Source organism: Diplotaxodon limnothrissa, linkage group LG1 (genome assembly GCF_057381915.1).
Source record: "Diplotaxodon limnothrissa isolate DT_005_m linkage group LG1, D_limnothrissa_male_GT1.1, whole genome shotgun sequence".
In the NCBI taxonomy this organism is placed as follows: domain Eukaryota; kingdom Metazoa; phylum Chordata; class Actinopteri; order Cichliformes; family Cichlidae; genus Diplotaxodon; species Diplotaxodon limnothrissa.
In genome coordinates this window covers 32,124,668-32,145,347 of record NC_140596.1, presented here as the reverse complement: position 1 = coordinate 32,145,347, position 20,680 = coordinate 32,124,668, and the positions used below count along the sequence as shown (strand labels likewise).

The following is a 20,680-nucleotide window of genomic DNA, read 5'->3' as shown; positions in this document are numbered from 1 at the left end:
CATGGCAACGGACAGTTAACCCATGGCAACGGACAGTTAACCCATGGCAACGGTCATATAACCCATGGCAACGGACAGTTAACCCATAACAACGCATGTAAACGCATGGCAACGGACAGTTAACCCATGGCAACGGTCAGGTAACCCATGGCAACGGACCGGTTACCATGGCAACGGACCGGTAACCCATGGCAACGGACCGTTACCATGGCAACGGACCGGTAACCCATGGCAACGGACCGGTTACCATGGCAACGGACCGGTAACCCATGGCAACGGACAGTTAACCCATAACAACGCATGTAAACGCATGGCAACGGACAGTTAACGCATGGCAACGGACAGTTAACCCATAACAACGCATGTAAACGCATGGCAACGGACAGTTAACCCATAACAACACATGTAAACGCATGGCAACGGACAGTTAACGCATGGCAACGGACAGTTAACCCATGGCAACGGTCAGGTAACCCATAACAACGCATGTAAACGCATGGCAACGGACAGTTAACCCATAACAACGCATGGCAACGGACAGATAACCCATGGCAACGGACAGTTAACCCATGGCAACGGACCGGTAACCCATGGCAACGGACCCGTTACCATGGCAACGGACCGGTAACCCATGGCAACGGACCGGTAACCCATGGCAACGGACCGGTTACCATGGCAACGGACAGTTAACCCATAACAACGCATGTAAACGCATGGCAACGGACCGGTAACCCATGGCAACGGACAGTTAACCCATAACAACGCATGTAAACGCATGGCAACGGACAGTTAACCCATAACAACGCATGTAAACGCATGGCAACGGACAGTTAACCCATAACAACGCATGTAAACGCATGGCAACGGACAGTTAACCCATAACAACGCATGTAAACGCATGGCAACGGACAGTTAACCCATAACAACGCATGTAAACGCATGGCAACGGTCAGGTAACCCATGGCAACGGACCGGTTACCATGGCAACGGACAGTTAACCCATGGCAACGGTCAGGTAACCCATGGCAACGGACAGTTAACCCATAACAACGCATGTAAACGCATGGCAACGGACAGTTAACCCATAACAACGCATGTAAACGCATGGCAACGGACAGTTAACCCATAACAACGCATGTAAACGCATGGCAACGGTCAGGTAACCCATGGCAACGGACCGGTTACCATGGCAACGGACCGGTAACCCATGGCAACGGTCAGGTAACCCATGGCAACGGACCGGTAACCCATGGCAACGGACCGGTTACCATGGCAACGGACCGGTAACCCATGGCAACGGACCAGTTACCATGGCAACGGACCGGTAACCCATGGCAACGGACAGTTAACCCATAACAACGCATGTAAACGCATGGCAACGGACAGTTAACGCATGGCAACGGACAGTTAACCCATAACAACGCATGTAAACGCATGGCAACGGACAGTTAACCCATGGCAACGGACAGTTAACCCATAACAACGCATGTAAACGCATGGCAACGGACAGTTAACCCATAACAACGCATGTAAACGCATGGCAACGGACAGTTAACGCATGGCAACGGACAGTTAACCCATGGCAACGGACAGTTAACCCATGGCAACGGTCATATAACCCATGGCAACGGACAGTTAACCCATAACAACGCATGTAAACGCATGGCAACGGACAGTTAACCCATGGCAACGGTCAGGTAACCCATGGCAACGGACCGGTTACCATGGCAACGGACCGGTAACCCATGGCAACGGACCGGTTACCATGGCAACGGACCGGTAACCCATGGCAACGGACCGGTTACCATGGCAACGGACCGGTAACCCATGGCAACGGACAGTTAACCCATAACAACGCATGTAAACGCATGGCAACGGACAGTTAACGCATGGCAACGGACAGTTAACCCATAACAACGCATGTAAACGCATGGCAACGGACAGTTAACGCATGGCAACGGACAGTTAACCCATAACAACGCATGTAAACGCATGGCAACGGACAGTTAACGCATGGCAACGGACAGTTAACCCATGGCAACGGTCAGGTAACCCATAACAACGCATGTAAACGCATGGCAACGGACAGTTAACCCATAACAACGCATGGCAACGGACAGATAACCCATGGCAACGGACAGTTAACCCATGGCAACGGACCGGTAACCCATGGCAACGGACAGTTAACCCATGGCAACGGACCGGTAACCCATGGCAACGGACCCGTTACCATGGCAACGGACCGGTAACCCATGGCAACGGACCGGTAACCCATGGCAACGGACCGGTAACCCATGGCAACGGACCGGTTACCATGGCAACGGACAGTTAACCCATAACAACGCATGTAAACGCATGGCAACGGACCGGTAACCCATGGCAACGGACAGTTAACCCATAACAACGCATGTAAACGCATGGCAACGGACAGTTAACGCATGGCAACGGACAGTTAACCCATGGCAACGGACAGTTAACCCATAACAACGCATGTAAACGCATGGCAACGGACAGTTAACCCATAACAACACATGTAAACGCATGGCAACGGACAGTTAACGCATGGCAACGGACAGTTAACCCATGGCAACGGTCAGGTAACCCATGGCAACGGACCGGTTACCATGGCAACGGACAGTTAACCCATAACAACGCATGTAAACGCATGGCAACGGACAGTTAACCCATAACAACGCATGTAAACGCATGGCAACGGACAGTTAACCAATAACAACACATGTAAACGCATGGCAACGGGCAGTTAACCAATAACAACACATGTTAACCCATGGCAACGGACCGGTTACCATGGCAACGGACCGGTAACCCATGGCATCCTCACCCCTTCCTGTTACGTGTTGCATGTTGTCCATTGTTTATTTACCTCTCACCAGTCGGCAGCGTCCGCCATGTTTGTCTGTGCTAAATGTCATCTGCGGTGTGCTCAACAGCTATTTGGTCAACAGGCTCTAGAAGAAAACAGAATCAAACTTACGTGAACACAGTCTGTATCCACACTTTTGTTTCCTCTGTGACAGCCATCCTGTTTGGTAATCTGCAAACTCAAGAGCTTGTTGACCACTGTATCGTAACCAGAGTGGTTACTTTGTAACGTCCTCATTGTTTAGTGTTACTGATTTGCCAAAATCACCGTCTCAAAGCCTTGAATTTCTCCGTTTTGAAGCACAACTTCTAGCAGTTGAAATACAAGGCTATGGGAATGTGGCATTCCTGCCACATTTGCTAATTTTGTAGCTCTTATGGACAATTTCAGCTTTAACCCAAAGTTTTAACTGCACAAGTGTTTCCAGATTTTCTGGATTTGAAAATTATAACAATAAACACTCAGTTGTCAGTTTATTAGGGAGCTCAAACTAATGCAGACTAACAACAGTCCTGCAATAAAGGCAACTTTTCATAGTTTCATCTTCATTGTAAAAAAGAGGAAGTGTTTGTGGTGCTGTTTTCATGTACTGCATTATACAGTAAGGTGTTCCTATTTGCTTTTATTTTTTTAGCTTAACCTCATTTACAGAAATGAGGGAACAACTGATATAAATTAGGTGTACCTAATAAAGTGAGAACTGAGTGTACATCCTCTGCTCTTCTTGCTTAAAAACACTCTTAAGAAATTGAGATGTAAACAGAAGCAAATGTCCAGATTGACCTCTTGGTCGTCTAACATGTGTGTCCCCCTGTCTCTCACCCCCCCTCTCCATGCCTACTCACAGATCTCCGAAACCAGCCTTTCCTGCGAGCGGACGCGTTGATCCGGAGCGGTTGGAAGAGACCCTAAACCACTTATTCGTCACTTATAGTCCCCTCCCTATTGTAACCCTTCCCTTTGTCCCAGTGGCGCATCTCAACCCTGAGGCTGCAGATCACAAAGACTGAAAAGCGAGGACAGGACAAAGCCCTTGTTTTAGCCCGGTAATTTATTTATTTATGGATGCCCTTTTACAACCACTTTAAATGAGCAGGCATGATTACAGAAGCACAACGCGCTACTACTCCTTCGTCACCGCGAGCAGAAGGCTTTCCCTGCTCTGTCGGCACTGACCTTTGGGAGGATGACCAGAGCACAGGTGAGGCCATCTGAGGACTGGAGGAGGAATTGTGCTTTCACTAACAAGTGCCTGCTAGCATGTGGATCTTAATGTGGACATTCCTAAAACCCATTAATATCCGAAGGTTACGCAGTCATAGCAGGATTTAAACTGGGAGGCAGCCAAGATAAATTGCCGACTCTTCTGCTGCTGCTGGGACGCCTGCCTTTAAGACACCTGCAAAAGCCTCCTGCAAATAACAGAGGAGGTGCGATGTTATAACAGACATTCGTGGACTGTTTCGCAGCGTTACGCCAAGTCTTCGAGACGCCTTCAATCAGACTTAATATTGTTTATTTTGATTGTATCTGGGAGCAAAGACCAAGAAATTTAAGATCAAATCACTAAATTACAAAGAAAAGAGAGCCAGTTTTTGGAAGCCTACACTACTAAAAAGAAAGATGTGTCAGACGTGATAAAACTTGATTTTGGGTAAACACAAACACATAATTACAGTCCAAAAGTCTTGAGTAAGCCCTCATTTCTTTTGCTTCCAAGGAGTCAAACTTTCCTGTAATACTTTCTTGCTCAAAACATGGTGAACTGGCACAGGCAGGACTTTTACTTTCCATAAAGAACAACTCCTCATACTTTCCCACAGTGTCACACCTTATTTTCCAGCTCTCGTTGATTGACAGATGATCGCTGCTCAAACTCTTTTATGCCTACTGCCTTAAAAACTACAGTGTGATTTCAGTGCTTAAAACTTGAGCTTATATAAAATAATCTCCAAAAGTCTTGAACTAACGCTCATTCTTTGTGTTTTGTATCAGAGTTGCCAGGCTTGTAAATTTTTAGTGGTCTTTATAAATAGTTTTTTAGGTTTTCTGCAGTTTAGTCAAAGTTTTTCTTCGGCTGCTTTGTCACTCATTTTGAGTCCTTGTACTTGACCATTTTCAGAGAAATATCTTTTGTTAAACCACTTAACACTGACCTATGAATCATTCAAGCAGAGAGAAGTCAACTAACTCAAGGGATGACTCAGTGTTGTGTCTACACATAACAGACAATTTAGCAGGGAACGCATTTTAAATTAGGACTTTTTTTGGTGTCTTTGTATTATAGTTCTGTTCTCCTGTTCGATAGGTTTTATGGTTCATTATAGGTTATGATGAGTTTTGGGTTGCAGCTGGATACTCTTCTGTTTGTTCTTTTCTCCTAGTGCCTCTGAGTTTCATTATCTCTATTTCTGGTTCACAGTTTCTTGTTTATATAGTTCCCCATTGTTTCCAGACTGTGTTCCTTATTAGGTTGGGCCAGTGGTTCCCAAACTTTTTTTTGCTAGGCCCCCTTTGTTTTACAAGAAAAATGTTCACACCTCAAACATTTAGCAAACAATTAAGCAATTTGTGCCTTTTTTCACGTCACGCTGTGCGCACGTTTTTGTTTATGTGAGATGAATTGCAGAATGGCAGATAGAGACAAAATACTGTTAATCTGACTATCTGCGGGTTTTACACGCTTACATACACACACACACACAGTTACTGTCCCTCTATTTAGAAAGAGAGATTATTCAAGAATGTAACTGAAAATCACTTTTAATTGTTGTTTGTATTGTTTTATGTGTCTTGTTTTGTGTATTTAAATTCCTTGCACAGTAATCAAGTGGAGCACCCACAATTTAGTTCTACTTGCACACTGACAATAAAGGGCTAGTCTGTTCTACTTCAGCCAGTAGTTTTGAGGATCTTATCAAAACTGGTGTAATAGTAGAAGAAAAGTGCCACAAGATTTTTATCAACCATGAAATGCCAGCTAGAAAGCACTTAATTGGCAATGGGTTGATTTTTTCAGTATGACAGCGATTCCAAACACGCAGTGGAACACCATCAGTCATGGATTGGCCTCCCCAGAGCCCAGATATCAACATTATTGAAGCGGTGTGGGACAGAGAACAGGACAAAAAAGGCAGCCAACACCCAAAGAAGAGCTTTGAATGTCCTTCAAGAAGCCTGGAGAACTTTTCCTGAAGACTTAAAGAAATGACAAGAAAGCTTTGCTCAAAGAGCTCAGACTGAAGAATAAAGATTAAACCAATTATTGACATTTACATTGCTAAAACTGTACAATCCCTGCTGTTGCTTTAAATACTATATTTCTGTGTATGTTTGCATGTTTCAATAAATCACTGCATCTATTTCCCATTTTTCCTCACAAAATCTAAAGAAACGAGGGGTGACTCAAGACCTTTGCACAGTACTGTAGGACTTCATCTTTGAACACAATGACATATAGAAAAGGAAAGAATGGAGAGATTCCCTACTTCTCTCCCTATTTCAAAAAGTTTCCACACAATTAAATGACTTTTCTGCCTGTGAGCTGTGTGCACAAACATGCCATACTCAGCAAATGCAAACTGCAGACCTATTATCTGAACTGCTCATGCTGCGCACGTCCCCTCCGGTCCAGCTGCAAATCGATGGACTGTGTGGCAGCAGAGCCTGGGCGGGGCGGACAGATCTCAAATCAGTAGAAAGGCCATTTCTATTGATCTGGCTAAATCACTGGAGACAGATGCAACCCATTCAGAACTCTGGCAATCTATGGATCCTCCGTTGGGCTCTGACCTACATTACGATGACAAGTAAACACAACTTCAGAGGACACATCTTCCGTCTCTTCCTTCTGCCTCTTCTCTTCCTATCCCTCCTCTGTCCCAGGCTCACCCGCTACTGCTGCTGCTGCTGATGCCGTGGATTCCCCCCACCCCTCCCTCCCACCCCTGCAGCATGGAAAAGACACGTTTGTGCTAACAAGATTAATTAAAAAGTGGCTGTAAATGAGTCTTATTTTGGTATTTTGCAGCTGTGGGATGTATTTTTCCCCCCTAGCTCTGTGGTGGTTTCCGCTCAAGACGATTAGCTGTTGTGAATTGTTGCATATTTTTCCGAGATGCCCATTTTTGCATTTTTATGGTGGAGTCATTGCTCCTACATTTAGGGGATAATCAGCATTTGTCCTGGAGCACAGAAATCCGCTTCTCTCTTTTTGTATAGATTTGTTTGACATTTTGTCTGCGAAGAAGAGATACCCAGGCTGCTCCCCACCCACACAGACGTTAACGTACGAGGTCAGAGCGCCGAGCTCGTTTTCACACACTTACAGTAATGGGAATTAAAACAAGAGTAACTGACTGTAGCCCTGAGTAAGTGAAGAGTCACTGGATTCCAATTTCAAATGGGATGTGATAGCAACTGTTGGCTTCATTTGCACTAAAGTATGTGACATATACTAGGTAAGCACACATACACACACACAGATCTTGTGTTTTCTTTTTATGCAGTGCTTAGAAAAAGACTTGTTTCCATGACAGTCTGGAAGCTGATGCACCTTTTAATGGCATGAAAGCATGTAATGAGAATTCATCCTAATGGCTTTGTTACACATTTCTGCTCTGTGAGAAAGAACTAAGAGACTAAAAGATAAAAAGTTGTAATAATACATAGTAATAACAGTTATAACATTACAGGCTAAATTACTCATATCTCTGTATGTGGAATGAAGAGCATAATTAGGACCTAATTTGTGTTTTTCACCCTCATTTTCTATTCTCTTTCTATTACCAGAGCAACGTCTGAGCTGACAGATCTGCAAGAGGATGCTGTCTCATGTAAACAGAGGTGATAAAACTCTCAAATACAGACTCTAAGTCAGTTGCTTGGGGAAATAAAATCCGAGAAAAACTAAGAAAAAACAAAAACAGGAGACTTTTGAGTTCAAATAAAACAGAACAAACTGAGAAATTGGGGAAACTTACCTTCAAAGATCAGTAAGTTACAAAAAAAGCATGAATAAAAATTTGGCCTGAGAGTGACACATGAGCTACAATAGTGCAGTTTGATGTATGTGCCCCGCTGTCCTCCTGTTTCAAAGCTCTACCAGCCTACTGAGCGGGATGCCACTTATCCCACCAATAGTTACTGTTATCATCTGTACCTCTTACAACCATGCTCACCTCCTTCATCTGTGACAGACCAGCAGGTCTGGCCTCTATCATTACAGCTATTCTCACAAACCCATTTCAGATTTGTCTTCTTGACCTCTTCCAATTCCCTTTTGGAACAATTTGGTTTTTGATACCAACATAGGCGCAAAATCCTGACGGCTCTGCTTGTTCTGCCATGACTCTATTGTCTGAGCGTAAGCACAGCCACGGTCACTTAAAAAAGTGAGTGTGTCCCACTTCAGTGCAAACCAAAGAAAAACAGGAAAGAATAGCATGTCTCAGCAACAGAAAAATATGTTATCTGCAACTGAGCATGAATGCCCGCTGATCGACACCATCATCAAACAGACACAAAATCTTTTACATGTTTGAGCAGCCACGTCAGAGCAAGTTTTCATTTCACGTCTCTCTCTCTCACCCATTTTAACAGCCACAGTAACAAAAAGCACCCGGGCCTCTTCCAGCACAGTTTGGTTCTCCTCCACCTCCCGCTGCTCTCGGACCTGCACAGATGATTGTCAGTTTCTGCCCACCACAAGGGAGCCGTGTGATAACAAGCTGAGAATAAAACAGAGCAAAGAGGTCTGCCTTCAATCTTTGGCAGTGTCGTATTCATTTGACCTGAAAATATTCCTCTGAGAAACTGTGCTGGGTTACACACCACAAGGCCTGCTCTTCAGCTTTTTTAACAATCCTGATTTCAGTAAGCAAGGCCAGACACCAGCAGAGGCGGTCTGACAATATTTTGTCATATTTTGGGACAAAAAAAAATGTTTTCGGTACCAAAAAAAACCCAACAGTCAAGACGTCCAGTCTGCAGGAAAGGTTTGAAAAGTTTCTCCTGATTTTTTTTTGTATTTGGAAACACAGAGAACTGTCACTTAAATGTCTACAGTCGCTGCTCTTTAAGGACAAAACTAACATCCAGAGAAACATTTTCACCTTGCAATTCACTCAGGTCACTTTAATACAACAAAAAATCACCTTGGAAAAGGTGATTTTTCTCAAGGAAGCCACTTTCGTTCCTAATTAAAATCAAATATGTTGCAACAAGGGGTCACCGCTTCTTTGACTGGGTAGATTTCTATGCCAGATGCCTCTCCTGACACATGATATGTTTTGTCATAGTCCTCATCTTTCATCAGTGTGTTTTCCTCACTCTATATTCTCATTTTACCTTTGACGCACTGGAATTTACCGTTTCGCTCCAACCTCATTTCAAGGAAAGTGGGGTAATTAAATGGAAACTTTATCGCCCGCCACCTTTTATGGAGAATTATAAAAATGTATTTTAAAATGAGAGAAGTGCTCTTCACATGGTTCCTGTCGTTCTCTGTAATACTTTAATTGTTTTTAAATGGAAGACTATTATTTTCTCTGCTAATTGAAGAAAATTCATACCTGAGTAGCTCGATGTAGAAGTATATTAGTGGTGCATTGAGATGCAATGTAGAAAACTTGTTATTGTTGACAGCAAGCAGCTTAATATGCCTCAAAGTTGCATTTTATTATGAAAAAACCCTCTGATGCCCACATTAGGAACAAGTGCCAGTTTAGTAAGAGAAGACGTATTTTGTAAGGAAGGATATCGAGGTGGATGGACGGGTTGACAAAAAAACAACAAAAAAAAAAAAACACATTTTACTGAAAAAAACCTTTAATACTCAAATTTTGACTTCACTGGAGAACTTTTGTTCATAAATCTAATCAAGCTGTTTATACCTAATTCGAAATGGTAAATGGACTGGCACCTATGTAGTGCATTTTTACTACAAGGCTCATTCACCCACTGACACACAGAACCCTTTACTATACCTAAGCTCACTCACATAGATGCATCAGAGGGTTCGGTATCTTGGAGCCAGCGATTTAACCACCAACCTCTGCCTCCTGACTTAAGTCTAACCAAACCTTTAACATCATTTAGGGACAAATAACCTGTTTCATTATTTCCTTGGAGGAAAACACTTTAATTATGGAATAAGAAAAAAATGTTAAAGTCTGCATTTTTTTTTTTTTTTTTTTTTTGCTGATAGGGTTCAAAACAATGACAAAAGCTGTAGTTTGTCGATGTTGTGAAGTACCACAGCGTAGGGTCATGGAAGATGTTTTCACTTGATTGTAAGTTAAAAATGTATCTGATGTGACTCTGGCAAATCACGTACACTGACACATTGACAAGGTTTAATTCAAAAAGCTCAAACGTTTCCAAAGAAACAGCAGAAAGTAGTGTTGGCAAATTCAATATTAGTTGCTAGGATCAGATCAGTCAACTGGCACTGGCTGGCATGGGTAAAGGAGATATGGCCCCATTCACTGGCAAATAAAAATGACTGTTAATAACCCCCAAAAAACCCAGATTTGATATTTCTTCAAAACATTTTGGATAATAAAATTACTAAATATAATTTGATTCAAAACACCGGTCTGTTCTATTACGCCTTTAACAACGTGAAATAACTTTGTCAATGGAAACATCAATGCCAACCACTTTGCTGTCAGACTGTGGCAAATAAGCAATAATGCCACCTTAAGAGATGATTTCCTCAGTGGATCAGTTTGTCAAGCACTGTGCAGAAGCCTCAAGTCTTGGTGCATTAAAAACGGTGGGTAGCATATTAACACCGCTATATTAACACGGTGGGTAGCATATAAATATATTAACACCGCTCAGTGAAATACGACCACACCTTTCTTCTCACTGCACAGAGCTGCTATTTATGTCGCTCTATTTGCACACATTAGTCTCATATATTTAAGTTTGTTTCGACACCTGAAGAAACCTATGCACCTATAGGTTAACCTATAACACTTATTTATAGAAGTGTTAATGCCATGAAACTTTGAGACAAATAATTTCCCACCTCCAGTTCACCTGGTAATCTTATAAATATAAATAGTCTACTGTAAGAGAGGGAAAGAGCTATTGAGAGCTTTGTTTTCAGGCAGGATGTAAACTGTCACATTGTTTTTCCTTCTGAAAGTGAAAGTAAAGGGCAAATATATTTTCATCAGGACACTGTTCATACAATCTATGCAAGGGGTGTCAAACATAAGGCCCTGGGGCCAGAATCATTCTGGTGACAACTTCAATTTGGCCCACTGGAGGGCTTTGGAAAAAGCATGAATATTAACAGTAATTTCCTACATTTTACAGCTTTTTCAACTGGTAAAGACCTCCCCCAAGGCCATTCATGCTACAGCAAAGTGGTTAAGTAATGAATAAACAACTAAATGAGAGAAAAATTATTGTTTGTTTTGTTTTTTTCTCTATCGATGAAAATAGAGCCACTGTGTAAAAATAGAGCACTTTCTGTGAACTAAAAAAAAAGCTGTGAGCAATGAGCTAACAGAGCTTGTGCCATGATTTTACACATTAAATTATTACAATTTAAGCCCAAAGACTTGTGCTGCCACATTAATTTACTGCAGCAGCATTTCTTTAACATATCGAAAAACTGAGACATATCATTGAAATTGCATATTTATAAATAAATATATAGTAAAAAGTTCTTTACACCAACCGAAAGGGCCAGTTTCACTTCACTTAAGATTAAAGTGGACTGTATGTGGCCCACATACATTGAGTTTGACATCCACATTACAATGTAAAAAATATTCAAATTTAAGAATCTGAAGTATCCCCTTAAAATTTAAAAATCATCTGCAAAAAGTTTGGGACGAAACAGTCAAAATGTACCATCCTTAGTTTTAAATTGGCAGAGCTCTTCTGTTCTTACCAAATACAACTGGCTTATCAGAAACAGGTTATAGCTACCCTCGGTCAAGTGGTCATTATTTATCCCCAGTGGCAACACACACACAGTCACACATGCACACTGAGTGCTAATAACAAATACCGCGACCCTTCTCTGACAGCCGTTTATAGCTGACTGAAGATGTAGAGGTGAAAAGGTCACTCATTCCTTGAGGGAGATTGCATCTTGGCAGCTAGATTGCATTTCAGTGCCCAAGGCCTCATCTCATTCTGTTACCAATAAGAGCAGACGTATGACAAATCAAAGTAATCCCAGAAAGGTAACCACAGAGGCCAAAAACCCCATAAAGCTCTCCAAGAAGTTGCAAGTGAGTGCACAACAGGAGTCTGCGAGGGAAAAAAAACAACACGAGCTTGAAATCTTTACAGCTGGGGAACATGACAGACTTCACAATGAAAATGCAAGTGATCGGTAACGGGGGCTATCAGAGATGGATCGAGACAGGCAGACACAGCGGAGCTCAACCCTCAACCCACAGCAAAAAGATACGATCAACTGAACTGAGCAGACTGACAGCAGATGCCTTGGTGAACTAAGAAGTGCTGCTGTATGGGGAGGAGGGCGAGGCAGAGGTAGGTGAAGAATTATAACACAATGGTAACTCTGTGATTAACTAGTGTACACATAATGCAAGCTCCAAATGTGTCACAGCTTAACACGGCAAACAATGCAGTGCACACCCACACTCAACGAACTGTATAGGGAGCAGAAAAGGCTCCACTCACCCACACAGTGGGCTTTGTACACATGATCTAAATGCATGATCTGTCTCTTTCTCTCAACTCTGCCCCCTCCTCACTCCTCTAACATCACTGTGGTTACAAAGACATGCATAAGAGAGCTCCTTTGGAAAAAAAAAAAAAAAAACGGGGTAAGAAAAATCTGAGGCGAGGAAGCAAAGTATCACTTTCAGCAAAACAAACAGTCTCCCCTCTTCAAAAGTCATGCACAAGAATACATATATTTATATATATATGTATATATATGTTTACATATATATATAAAAATATATATATATATTTTTTTAAAAGACAGAACTCACCCAGAAGAGGAGATTGAAGAAGACCATTCCATATCGCAGGGCCATCATGCAACCCTCAGCCATCCTGCAGCGCCGCAGTTCTAGGAGGAATATGAAGGAGAGGTCCAGGTAAAACACCACATACTTCTTGCCCTGGGCATAGCGTCCCTTGGATGTTTGCGGCCCCTTTGTCGTGTGAAAGCCGAACGCAAACGGTGGCCGCTTATACTCGAACTCTCCGCTAAAGCGGTGAAACCCAGAAGTGAACGGCGGCGTGTCAGGTTTGCTGTCCAGAGATGGACTGCGCCGATATGGAGTCTCGTCTGTGCTCGAGCGTCTCATAATGGAAGCTGAATGAGCCTTTAGGAGTCTTTAATAGTCACTCTGTGCACTTCAGGTCTGAACAAAGTCCACAGCGAGGGACAAAGAGGTATTCCACTGAGGGGGGGCTGCGAGATGGATTTCAGTAGTATTTCTAACCTAGCCTCAAAATAATTAAACTCCTGAACTACTGATTTAATTATACCCAGAGTGGGATCACACGTGATCTGATGTAATCTGAGAGAAAACAATATGCTGCCATTCACTTCAACCGACTTGCTATTTTTGAATCTTATATATTATATATTCTGCAGGACAGTTTGCATAATCCTGCCACAACATCTGTGTAAATCTGAACATTTAGGACATAATCCCAACATACACGTACACATCTGCACATCCCTATCTCTTTAATCCCTCGCACACAGGTGTGATGCTCCCAGATAAGCTGATCTGCAGTTTCATCTCATAAAGGTTCAATCAGGTAAATGCTTGGAGAGTTTGACCTCTCTAGCGCCTTGGGCTTGCCAAAATGATCCAGAAATGGTCCTACCTGGTCTCATGAGAAATTCCTGAGCAGGTGCTTCCTGGCTGGCAAATAACAGCACCCCTGCTTTGGTTAATCAACTTCTTTTACTCAGAGACAGAGCGCATGTCCGCTGAGAATGAAACACTACTCTCTGGTCTTAGTTGCGTCTGAGTGTTCGGCATGTGACTGGCGATGTGCTTTTGCTGACATGCACGGAGCAAAAAAAAAAAAGAACTAAGATAGAAAAGGAGGCGAGCGGGAAGAATGGTGTTATGGATGTGAGAGGAAGAATGGAAGAAGGCATGAAAGGATGAATGACGCTGATGAGCAGACCATTCTTTGGCTTCTTCAATTTGTATCCCTGTGGAATTCCTGCCTTGCCCAATTTCCTCCTTGCTTCTTTAGTTCCTGCCCTAACTTGAACCTTTTGTCTCTGAAAAGTGTCTAGGGGTTGTTCTGCGTCTCTCCACTCTCATCTAACAAATCACTCTCTTCAACTCCCTCTTATTCTAATCCTGAGCCCCTCTCTGCTCTCCCCCCCCTGTGCTGATGGTGGTTAATTAATTTCCAGACTCTCATCAGAGAAGCAAAGTGTGCGGTTGTCCCCTCCTCTCGTCTCCCTCCTCCGCTACAGCGTTTTCTCTCCTCTTCTCTAGGTGGGCAAGGAGATCAAGGTGTCCACCAGGGTCATGGCCAAGCAGCGAGAGAAGAAGCAGCAAGAAGGAGAGACAGGCAGCGAGAAGAGAAAGACAGCTTCCTCAGAGAAGCAAAAGAAAGACTGCAGTGTTTGAGCGGTAGTCCAGCCTCGCTGCCTGAAGCTCCCTCCCTCCCTCTCTTCACAAGCTCCTGTTCTCTTTCTCTCTCTCTGTCCTCCTGCCCCCCCTTTCCCTTTTTCTTTCCTGCCTTCTCTCACAGGCTCCAATGCTCTCTCCTCCACACACACAGTCTCACACACCCCATCCCTCCTCAGAAACTGTCCCCAAAACCTGGCAGCGCGAAAGGCAGGAGCAGTCATTCACATTCTGGCCACACCCTATGAGAGTGCCAACCAATCAGTGCCTCGCAGCTCCATCCTCCCTCGTGCACACGGCAATCATACCCTACCATCTACTAGATAACTCTCTCTCTCTCTCTCTCACGCACACACGATGTACGTGCACACAGAGGCGCACACAAAACCTGGCGTGTTGTTAACATACCAGTGCTGAGAAGCTTGCTGCACTTGCACTAGTGCTTCCTCCTCCTCTCCTCTCTGCCTCCCGCCTGGAACTCATTCCACATGCAGAGGTTGTTCTTGCTCACAACCCAGGCTGCTCTCTTCACGCTTCACTTCAGTCATGTTCCTCTCTCCCTCTGTCTCTCTCTGGACCTGAACTTGGGTCATACAATATCTGTGTGCGTAGCCTCGCACTGCACGGATTTTCACACGACAAACAACTCACCTAAAGTGTGTCTCTGTGTGTGCGAAGGCACACACGGCCGCTGACATTCACACAAAATAGTGTAACTGCATGCTCCCCACAACCTGGGAGCCATCTGGGTCACTGGTTTTATGAGTCCACAGAGACATTTCAAAGCTTCAGAGGTACTGACTTTATTCAAGGCTGCATCAACTATTTAATGGATTTTTGTTTTGTCTCCTGTGTGTATTTTGGTCAGAGCGCAGAGGCAGCGGCAGCCTATGCTAGGAGAATGAATTTGGCTTACTGAATGACTGACGTTGTTGAAAAGATTTTTGGGCTACTAGTGTTTTCATCAAAATTTTGTCAGGTGTGAAAGAGTAGGAAAAAATACCCTTTATCCATGAAAAGAAAAACAAGGGCAGACCTTGTTAAGCAACATGAAGTAAAGCCAAAGTGCAAATATCATATCTGAGTTGGCTGCTGTTGTAAAAAAAAATATATATATATATATATATTTTAAGCACTTAATCTTCACATCCGAACGTTGCGATTTTAATAACCAGTGCAGCATAAGGAATGACGTTCCAGTCAGTGAAGCTTTAATTACTTGCAGCTGTTGATGTCACAGCAAAGTGTGCCCTCTATCTATACATGCTATCACATGACTGTCACGTGATATTTTACGTTTCCCCTTCCATCTGCTTTCAGCAGGGGTGGCAGGCTTTCTTTGCTTGGTTTTCATCTTCACCAACAAGATCTACACAAACACTTCTGCTGCAACTCTGATGATCCAACTGCATTTGCATTGCTGTGGAGTTATTCATCATCTAACAGAAGATTTCCTGGATTTGTGAGCAATGGCATTTGCTAAAGCAACAGACTATTCCAAATGCTGTCACGGCGGGGTGCGCCGATGTGTGCGGAAACAGGACCCAAAAGCAGATGATGACGAGGAATAGTAATGATTAACAGAAAAGTGAACCTTTATTGCGATGACGGCAGGAAATGAACCAAGAGACCAAAGCAAACAGGCAAAACACTAAGAAACAAAACACTGAACTGACAAAACACTAAGAAACAAAACACTAAAGGTACTAAGACCAAAAACTATAACTATGACCGAGGTGGAAAAATAAACAGGCTATGACTATGACTCTGGTGAGAATAAACAGACGAACTGACAATGGCATGAAGAAAACAAAAGGCTTAAATACAGACATGAGGTGATCAGGGGAAGTGGCGACACATGAGGAAACAGCTGACTGACATGAATCTAATGACAGGACCAGGAGGAGTGAAACTAAATACAATGACCAAAGAACACATGACACTGTCAGAATAAAACAGGAAACACTAAATCTAGACATGACAATACAAACTTAACATACCAAATACGTGATGAATAATGCAAGAACTCAAACAGAAAACCCAGGAACAATAACTGCCTAAACTAAAGGCAAATAGGAAATACCACAAAACTAACAACATCTCAAAAAATGAGAACAATACAAAGAAAGCTCAAAGTGCTGGGTCGGAGACCCAGCCTGTGACAAATGCATTAAAATTCACTGAATATAATATATATAATAGTCACACAGAAAGGCAGGACGTGGTCCCAGATGCAGGACTCGGGAGACAAGGGATGAACTCAAAAATCCGAACAGAACTGAAAACTAGGAAACCAAGAGCAGGGAGACACAATCATGAGGGAGTACACGAGAAAGGACAAAGGGACACTCGGACAACATACACTTACAAGATATTGAGATGAGAGAGAACAGGTGAGAACATAGCCGAGAGTTACTAACATGAAGACTCAAGAGGGACTTAAACTGAACAACACTTAGCAAAATAAAACAGGAAGAGTGCAACACAACTGATTGAAGAGACGATTATTTGACACAACAAAATGAGGGAACAAGACAAAAAGACAAACACAGACAAAAGACTGCAGAGGAACAGAATGGGGAAACAAAGGGGGATTAACAGAATGAACCTAAGGATTAGGGCTGAACGATATATCGCATTTGCGATAATATCGCGACATGATCAAGTGCAATTTTCTAACCGCAAAGGCTGCGATTATACTCTGGACATGTCCAAATTCATGGGCTGCATCCTCCTGAGGCCGCATTTGTAGACCGATTACGTCACAGCGACGCGCCGAAGGCTGTCCAAATTACTACCATATCCCAGAATTCATAGCGCGGCCCAGCCAAACTCCAGTTTCCAGCAATGGCGGCCGCTACTAAGTTTTAAAATTACTCATACTAATCTTTCTGGGTCACAAAATAAACTTTTAACATATTTTCAGGCGAGAAAGTAGCTGTGTAAACATCAAATATCTGCTCGGTTTATCAAGATATCCCATATTTGCAAAAGTGCTTCGACGTTTTCAGAGGCGTCTGCTACCCACCAGCTCGACAGCTAGCCGGGAGCTCGAGGGTTACTGATGCGGCCGAGAACGGCACAACTCCCGGCACATCATTTTCAGATCACCGCGGAGTTTCGCTGCTCGGGTTAAACGTAATATATAAGTCACTTAGACAACCTAAAAATGTTATTGTTGGGCTTTTTTCAGTGTTTTGTTTGTTTGTGAGTAAATCGGTTTGGCTGAGATTAAAGTTATTAGATTAGATAAAATAAAACTTTATTAATCCCCCGGGTGGGTTCCTCCTTGGTTTTCACACAGCTGACTAAACGTCAAACAGAAAACTTATTAAACAGAAGTATGAGACAGTCGAGAATTTACACCAGTGTCTGGTTATATTTTAGATAGCAAGAAGCAGACGGCCGAGTTTATTAAACTCCACCGAGACAGCGGTGACGCTAATCAGAAGGCTAGACCGTCCAATTTCACGCCTTTAAATTTTAAAGGCGTGTTTGTGTGTGTGTTTATACAATTGCTATTATGTTTGCACTTTATGTGTAATGTTACTGACTGCAGAGATCAGTAAGATGTGTGTATTTTTTATTTATTAGTTTTATTTATTTAATATTATTTTTTAATTGAATGACTGTCTAGTAGTTCACAGATGTCGAAAAACTGAGTGTGGTAAAGCCACTGATTTTTTTTATATATATTTCTGCAATCTGCACATTGTACTGACTTTCATTTTAATGTTTACACCAGGGTTCCTTGTCAGCACTTTATGCTCAGATGTTTGTAAGCTAAAAATAAACTATTGTGTATGTTCAAATATACTGTTGTGATTGAAGAAGTTAAATAAAAATGTCAGTCATCAATTCATGCATCACCTCATGTCATCATAAAACAGAGGTCTGTCTTCCAGGAAAGAACAGTTTAAAATTAATGTAATATAGTATTGGCCATACTATATGATGTATTGCTTGTCTTTGTTTAATAATACAGAAGACAAAGACCTTAAAAAATAATCGCATATCGCATCGCAATCGCAATATTGGGGCAAAAAAATCGCAATTAGATTATTTTCCATAATCGTTCAGCCCTACTAAGGATCTACAAAACAGAAGCTCCGAACTGAAAGGATGAAATAACAACACCATGAAGAACTTGTATCAGGCATAAGAAAATAAACAACATATAACAGAAAGATAAATTGCAGGAGAATACAGAACCCTACTCCAAAGATAGACAAAAACACAAAGCTAGAAAGAACCTGGACAATAAAACTAAAAAACATCACAGTGACAGATGGACATTCATGTGTCGTGCTAATGTTGTAACACACGATCCAGTAAAATGTCTGTAGATGAGGTTTTACGGGTTCAACAAGAAACGTATAAATTCATTTCTTTTTTTCCTCCAAATATAAACTACCACATCTCTCTCTCTCTCTCTCTCTTTGAGCATATTTATACCATTTATTATATATTTATCAATCACAGCATGTAAGGGGAAAAAATATTTACACAGAATGTGGTTCATCTTACTTTTACGTCAGTTATCCCACTAATTGGTGCAATCTGCTGTCACTTTCATTAAATATACAGACTGAAATGAATCATGCAGCAGGAAACTTCAGCAAGTGCAGCAGTAAAGTGGATTCCACTTCAGGTCTATATTTCCACTTACAAACAGCTTCATCGTAGACTCACTGGGTGCATTGGCACTACAGGGCTCACGGTGACTTTGAACTCCTCACCATGTACGAATGCATGGGGAAACAGAAGCATGGCAAGCAGCATGATGTAATTTAGCTTTATTCAGACTGAAGGTTTGTAGATGGGCCCACATTAAAACGCTTTATGGATCGTTGTAATGTGAAAGCATAATATGAACGGACAGCCTTGCTCAGTCAGATGCACAAAGTGCGCTGCGCTGCACTCCGGTCTCCGTGCAGCCATAAAGGGGTAGGAGTCTGGCTTGCTTTCCCTTGTTTAAAGCTGGAGTATGAGTCTCCTATGAATATCTCCACTAAATGACAAAACAGTCTACAAGGATGACTGCAGTGCGCACAGAGCAGTAATATGAGCATATGAAATGAGAATGGCCTTTCCAGAAGCCTGGCAAATTATTTAGAGCTGTTTGCCTGGTAGAATTTAAGCTTATGCAATCACAAAAAACATTTCACTTCACACTTTTAAGATAATGCAGTTTTTGGACGGTCAAACTTTCACACTTTTTATTCTTACTTTAAAGCAGCCTGTTTATTTTCTTTAAAAATCATTGAGAGTTTACAAAACAGGGCTCAAGTAAATGTGTGAATGAGATGCAAAAATCATAATGTACTTAAAAAACATCAGTAAGGCTAAAATCAAACTGGACACAAAAATTGTCATTATTAAACAGAAACCAACCGCTGGGGTTAAAAAGTAGATCATTGACGTGCCAAAAACTGTTGTTCCTTGAATGGGTACTTGAAGTTGGGTCCCTATAGGCACCCTATGTTTACAGCCTGGTCTCTTCCTCTAATTTTCCTGCTCACGAGGCTGTGATTATTTTTAATAACCTCTCACTTTAATCAGGGAATGGGTGAGATGTGGGTGCCAACTAGGCTGCTTGCTGTCTGCTAGGATTTACCTGAACTAATTCAACAGTGTTTGTAGCTTTGGTGCCTTTTGTGCCAAAGCACATGCAAAATGGTCTCATGTGTGGTATAGGTCATCCAAGAAGCCCATGGTCCAGTTTTGGTGAGTAAAATTCTATTTAATTTTTATTTACCCGTAATTGACAAGATTTCTGGTATCTGGATTCAACTCCAGGACCTTCTTGCACCACTGTTCCACCCTGGGCCCTGGGAGAGCATGCAAAGTCATTCCAAAAAGGCCCTAAATAGCCTGGCATGGATGTATTCTAAACACATGCTCGCTGGGTTATCTGGTGATTCTAAATTGGCCATAGATGTGAAAGTTAGCATTAGTCCTTTGACTGGTGATCTGATGAATAGATGGATGGATGGATAACATATCCAAGTAATGCTCTCATGCAGTATAGATGCATCTTACAACCAGATCTTGTGAGTGTTTTGATAATGTAGCACCTCTTCCAAATGTAGCCACTTCAGATGATGCCAAGCAATCATGCTAACATGTAAAGCCCCTAAAAAGGGCTTCACAAACTACAGATAAGCGCTCAATGGCTATTTCC

At 42.4% G+C, this 20,680-nt stretch overlaps 1 protein-coding gene across 2 annotated transcripts in view; it reads right to left on the bottom strand.

The window, feature by feature from the left end:
• The window catches only part of tspan4a (tetraspanin 4a), a 180,753-nt gene that overhangs the window by 120,413 nt on the left and 39,660 nt on the right, over window positions 1–20,680 (bottom strand). Inside the window, exon 2 of one of the 2 annotated variants that reach the window (XM_085357304.1) lies at window positions 12,877–12,956. In XM_085357304.1, the coding sequence (XP_085213430.1) occupies window positions 12,877–12,939 (63 nt within the window). In that variant the 5' untranslated portion in view covers window positions 12,940–12,956. Of the gene's footprint in view, window positions 1–12,876; window positions 13,198–20,680 lie in introns of those variants that run through there. The other variant, XM_085357296.1, reaches the window with a different exon arrangement.